This window comes from Vigna unguiculata, chromosome 9, assembly GCF_037176805.1.
Source record: "Vigna unguiculata cultivar grain cowpea cultivar isolate G323 ecotype 2 chromosome 9, ASM3717680v1, whole genome shotgun sequence".
Classification (NCBI taxonomy): Eukaryota; Viridiplantae; Streptophyta; class Magnoliopsida; order Fabales; family Fabaceae; genus Vigna; species Vigna unguiculata.
The window spans coordinates 8801336-8808067 of record NC_140800.1 but is presented as its reverse complement, the minus strand read 5'-3'; the positions used below and the strand labels follow the sequence as shown (position 1 = coordinate 8808067).

The following is a 6732-nucleotide window of genomic DNA, read 5'->3' as shown; positions in this document are numbered from 1 at the left end:
AGTTTTCAGAACATATATTTCAAAAATCATTTTTACTGAACGTAAAATAATCATTTTGAAAATTTGAAGTGGTATACGAAGACATTATGTATAGTGCAGGATGTAAAAGCTAAACATTTAAAGTAATTACAAACAATTATATTCTATTTTTCTGCTATGCATAGTTCATTATCATGGAAGAGGATGAATGGGATGTAAAATGTTATCGATCAAAATCAACACAATATGCATGAAGAGGATCCTTGGCTAGAAATACATTTTAAAAGTAAGACGTAATAATGCCATTGATAAAATGGACGTAATGTGTATAAAAAATGTATAGGTAAAAACACATTGACACTGTATTTTTATAGGAATTGGGTGATACCTCATTTTTAACTATGTATGTATGGAGGTCACATGCCTCCTAATATATATACTCATTGGTAAGACATCATATTTGATGAAATTTATAATTAGCATATTATTATATCTTGAAATTATATGGTATAATTATTCACAACGTACCCAGTTTCGTTCCAATGTGTCTAAATGGTACTCGCTTTTAACTTTGCATCTATTTAGTACCCAAATTAGTTTATTTGCATCAATTTGGTCCATTTTAGTTGACTCAGTTAAATGACTTAACGTCTGACCATGTTGACTACTTAAGTGGGGAAAAAAAAAATTATGTGGCATTATCAGGTGTGTGATGTGGAACAGTGGTTAGAAAAATGAAATTGAAAATTAAAAGGGGACGTGATTTGGGAACGAATTAGAAGAGTGTGTTCGAGTGAGAGGCAACGTGGTGAACTTAGGGTTCAAATCGAATTGGTTCCTTCGAGCGTTGCAGAGGAAATTGAAGCTGAAATTAACATCAAAGTGACAAGTATTTTGGATTCCAGGTGCGCGAATCATGTTAATTTTGTGTTTCATTGAATTAATTGTTTTTGGAATGGTGGGGTTTAGGGTTTGGTTTATTTAATTGTTTTATGCGGTGCTGTTTCAATTTTTTATTATCTGTTTGACGGTGGTTGTCCTTTTTTATGATTCCGTTGACGGTGGTGGTCCATGAAGTGTGTTTGTGGGCACGAGCAGTGGTCCCCCATTATGCTTTTGTCTATTTTCACGCTTTTGTCTATTTTAATGGTTTTGTCGGTCTTATAGTGGTATGAAATTGTAATTTGTGTTGCTTTGTTTGGGTCAAATGGGATTTCGCAGGGTAGTATTTATATGTTATTGTTGGTATGGACGACCATTTCGAAGTTGTTTTTCATCATGGTGGGAGGTTTGAGAGCAATGGGTCACTGCAATATGTTGGACAATTACGTACTTTGGCATGTGACCCAGATAGATGGAGCTATTTCGAGATTTTGGGTATTCTGAAGGAGATAGGTTATGCAAATGTGAAGGAGATGTGGTATGCAGTGGGTGGAGGATCTGTTTTGGAGGGTAGATTGGAGTTGTTGTCTGATGACCGAGGGGCATGTCATATGGTGAATATTGTCACTCTTAATGGTCAAGTACATGTGTATGTGGTTCACAAAGTAGATGAAGCTGAGGTAGTGAATCTGTTAGAATATCATCCTGTTGTGGAAGAGGGTGATGTGAGGGAGGGTGTCCAGGTTCAAAATGAGGATGATGGAGGAGAGGTTGATGAGGGCGTACAGGTTCAAAGTGAAGAGGATGGAGGTCAGGTTGATGTGCCTGTAGAAGTTGTAATTGAGGAACATGGAGGTGAGGTTCATGTACCTGTAGAAATTGTAATTGATGAACATGGAGGTGAGGTTCATGTGCAGGTGGATGTTGAAAATGATGGAGGTGTTCAGAATGAAGTAGAAAAAGATGGAGGTGAGGTTGGTGGGCAGGTGGAAGTTGAAAATGATGGAGGTGTTCAGAATGAATTAGACAAAGATGGAGGTGAGGTTGGTGGGCAGGTGGAAGTTAAACATGATGGAGGTGTTCAAAATGAAGAAGACAAAGATGGAGGTGAAGAAGATGTAGATAAGGATGATGTAAGTAGCTGTAGTGATTCCATAGGGGATAGTTTTGTTGAAGAGGATCTACTGGATGTCAGTATCCATACTTATGAAGATGAAGATGATTCTTGGGACGGTGATGGTCGTAGTTTAGTCGATTTTGGTGGAGTTAGTGGTCAAAATAATCATGCAGCTGATAGAGGCTTATCTGACACTGACTGGGCATCTGAAAGTTTGAATAGTGTTGAGTACAGTGACTGTTCTGGAGATGACAGAGATAGTTATGGAAACTTTGGGATTTTTTCAATGCCTAAAAGTATGGAAGGCTACAAATGGGAGGTGGGGACATACTTCACAAAAAAAGAGGAGTTTGTGGAAGCAATAAGAACTTATGGTGTGCACAATGGAAGGAAATTAAAAATATTTAGAAATGACAAACGAAGGATCTATGTGAAGTGTCTTGGAGCAAAAGGAACTTGTAAGTGGTATGCTTATTGTGCATACAAGGCTGCTCAAAGTACTTGGCAGTTAAGGCGAATTATAAATGAACATACCTGCAGCAAGGAGTTCAATATCAGGATGATAACATCTAAATGGTTAAGTCAGAGATTAGAAAAAAACATAAGAGATAATCCTGATATTAAACTTACAAATATTAAAAACAGAGTTGGAAGAAAATGGAATATTGGAATCTCCAGGGCAACTGCCCATAGAGCAAAAAAAATGGCATACAAGAATGTGGAAGGGTCATTTAGGGAACAATATAAAATTATTTATGACTATGCCCAAGAACTGTTAAGGTCTAATCCAGGATCTACTGTGAAAGTCAGTGTAGATGATAACGATGGACAGAAAACTTTCAAAAGACTATATGTGTGTTTAAAGGCTTGTAAGGACTGTTATGGAAGGCAGCTGCAGCAACTCACCCTCAAGCATGGGAGGCCACAATGAGAGACATGAAAGACTTGAATGAAGATGCCTTTAAACATCTTATTGCCATTCCTCCAAGGCAAGTCATACAGTATTATTGAACAATATTAAGTCATACAGTATTGAGTTTTATGTACTCATTTTGCTTTGGTGTGACAGATTTTGGTCTAGGTCCAGGTTCACAGGGCAGGCAGTATGTGACACACTAGTGAACAATATGAGCGAGGCATTTAACAGTATCATCATCAATGCAAGAAGTAAGCCAATCATCACCATGATGGAAGATATTAGGATTTATCTTATGAAGAGATGGGCCAAAAATAGAGTCAGCATAAAAAAGGTTGAAGGTTCCATCTGCCCCAAGATCAAAAACAGATTGGATAACGAATTAGAGAAGACAAAGTATTGGATGCCTTGGTTAGTTATGTTTCCATACAATATGATGTTGTTTAATGTGTAAATTTCAGATTTTAACTGTTATATTTTCTTTTGGTAGTTGGGCTGGAGAGAAATTGTTCGAGGTGAACCACGTGTCCATGATTGGTGATAAGTTTGTGGTGAACCTAGACAAATTAGAGTGTACATGTAGAAAGTGGACAATCACAGGAATACCCTGCTGCCACTCACTGACTACTATGAGGTTCCTCAATATCAATATAGAACAACATATACCTCACTGGTTTTTGACATCAACATATGAGGAAACATATATTCCACTCATATATCCAGTCAATGGACCTAAGGTTTGGGAGATGAATTTAGATATTGATGTTCTGCCCCCACCAAAGAGGATATTGCCAGGGAGACCTAAAAAAAAGAGAAGACTTGAGAGTTGGGAATTGCGCAAGGATTCTACACAACTGAGACAGGGTGGGACTAGAAAAAGGTGTGGGATATGCAGGCAAATAGGTCATAGAAGAAATGGGTGTCCCCACGCCTCAAAGGAGCCACCAACTCAACCACCAACTAATCCCCAAACTCAGCCACCAACTGGGACCAGTGAGCAATCCCAGCCACCAACACAAGGACCTAAAACAGAACAACCAATTCAGCAATCACAGCCAACACAAGGACCTGGAACAGAACAACCAATTCAGCAATCACAGCCAACACAAGGACCTGGAACGCAAGACCCAATCCAGTCCACACCTGAACCACCAAATGAGACTCCATTTCTGCCACAAACAGAAGCTCCAGCTAAAACACAAGAACCAACTCAGTCCACAGCTGAAGCACCAAATGAGACTCCAATTCAGCCCCCAACACATGCTCCTCGTGGACCACAACAACCAATTCAGGCACCACCTCCACGTACAAATCAGACACCAAAATTGGCTTTTAAAAGGGGCCCAGTATGGAAGCCATGATCCAGAAAGTGAATGTTTTGTCTTCAACAATTTGGACCTTCTTTTTGTTTTTTAAACTATAATTTGTAATTGACTAGTTGGTTTATATTTGGGCTTATTTTGAAAGACATATTATTTTGATATGTACTCAGCACATGGTATTCAATTCTATTTTAATGAATGCATTTTCATCCATCTTTACTGTTATGGTTCAGCATGTATATTCATCCAATTATTTACAGCAGATTAACTTTAAAAATGTATGACCACAATTTGAACACACTTTTCATCACCAACAATTTCACTTCCAATTCATTTAATAATCATTCATTACAACTTCATCGAACACAAAGTACATAGCCAAATACAAACCATATTTAACCATTGAAACAGTTAAACCTTCACGGATCAAACCAAAAAGTTAAACCATCCTATTTTTTTAACAATAAAAACAGAAGAAGGATCACAATTAAACCCAACAACCCTATTATCCTAAACAAGTACATCATCCACTTCTCGGAATCAATCAAATCTTTCTCCAGTTGACGTATTCTTTGACTCTGTCTAGCAATGGTTGCATCTCTTTCATCCCCATTATCTTCTGTGCACCATTTGAAGTAGTTGCAGGCTTTGAAATCTTCACCAACACTCCGCTATTCACAAAAAAATAAGCAAACATGATTTTCCACAACAAAACTCAGCCCAAACAAAAATAAAAGTCACATATCAAACCTTGTAGTGAGGGCACCCCCAAAATTGTTTCCAACAATTCTTCGTTGTTCTTGCAACTCTTAACACTGCAATCTCCCCGCAATGGCAATGTAGTGTTCCACTCACTGACCCAGATACAGTACCAGGAGAAGAAACACTGTGATTACGTGACCCACACGAACAAGACGACAATGGATGACTAAAACCATGCGACATTTCCCTATTCGCAAGCGACTTCACCACTGCAGCAACTCAGCTTCACGGTCACTGCAATAATGGAGCAACGTAGAAGAAGATAAACATGGGAGTGGGAAATTAGGGTTTTTTCGGTGGGGAAAATGAATTGAAATAGGGCATGACACGTTACCCAGCCATTGCCACTGTACAATTTTTCTGATTGACACGTATCCGTTCTACAATGCCAGATCACTGTTCCGTTAACGTCGTTTCTGAAAATTTAACGGGATAGACCAAATTGATGCAAATTAACTAATTTGGGTACTAAATAAATGCAAAGTTAAAAGCGGGTATCATTTAGACACATTGGAACGAAACTGGGTACGTTGCGAATAATTATACCAAATTATATTTATATTTTATGATAGACAAAGGTTCGTTGTTTGTCTGTAATGAAAGGTGACATAAGAAAACTTACAACTTATATTTATCAGGTAAGCAAGTAAGTTATTTGGGTGAATCTCATATATTTTTTTGTTAGATTTGACTTAAAACTTGTAAGTATTTACATTTTTTAATATGTGTGATGCACCAATATTGATATGTATATAACGGTTTGATGGTCTTTTCATCTATCTTTTGTGATGTCTTTGAATGACCACTCATTATATGTTGTATACCATTGAACAATGGGACAATCACTCTTTCTCATTTTACTAATAATGAATTGTAAATATTTTTTGTAACTCCTAATTGTCATCTCTTTCCCAACATAATAAAGCATATGTCTTCTTCTTTGTTAGTTATTTGCTACATTCGACATTGACATTAGTATGACAATGACAAACTTAAGCTTAAAGGCATCCCTCAAACCCATTTAAGTATGTTATTTTTTTGTGACAAATACCGATAAGATAAATTACAACATTACTACATTTAATTCTTGTTAGCATATGTTCGTGTTTTAAGTCTATTTACTTGTAACAATTTCTATACAATCAATAATACACAATTTCTTTTTTCATATATTTCTTTGATTTCTATATGGTATCAAGAGTCTCAAACGATTCATGATTGAGAAGAGATTATTGCAATAATTCCTCTTTCTTAAACCCTAAACCTCTTTTGTAATTTTTTAAGTGTTTCACCAGGTTTCGTTAGTTTTCTACAGATTTCGTTTCATCCTATCGCAATTTCGTTTTCTGCTTTGAGGCATTTTTTGAGGTTCTACAACATATTCTTTATGCCACTTTATCTTGATTGTATACACAGTCTAATTTTGCCAAATAATATCAACTTGAGACAAATATTCGTGCATTGAAGCAAAATGACATGAGCATTCAAGACTTTTATTCTATCATGACAAACCTATTGGATCAAATTGCCTCAATTGATCTTGTAGAATTGAGTGCTTTTACACCATATATTACTCATAGGGATTCACAACGCTTTGATTCAATTTCTTATGGCCTTGCGTAGTGATTTTGAAAGTTTGCATGGTTTAACTTTGCATCGTAGCCATCTACCTTTTGTTGATGATGTTGTTAATGAATTATTAGCAGAGGAAATTAGACTTTATTCTCAACCGCATGCCAACATAGCCTAGCAAT

General features: G+C 36.7%; 1 protein-coding gene across 1 annotated transcript; it reads left to right on the top strand.

Annotated features, from left to right (window-relative positions):
* Positions 1 to 3162: 3162 nt before the first annotated feature.
* Positions 3163 to 4255, top strand: LOC146883501 (uncharacterized). The gene is made up of 2 exons (XM_085666590.1): positions 3163 to 3305; positions 3385 to 4255. Exons 1-2 carry the CDS (start codon positions 3163 to 3165, stop codon positions 4253 to 4255), a joined length of 1014 nt encoding a protein of 337 aa, XP_085522716.1.
* Positions 4256 to 6732: the final 2477 nt, after the last annotated feature.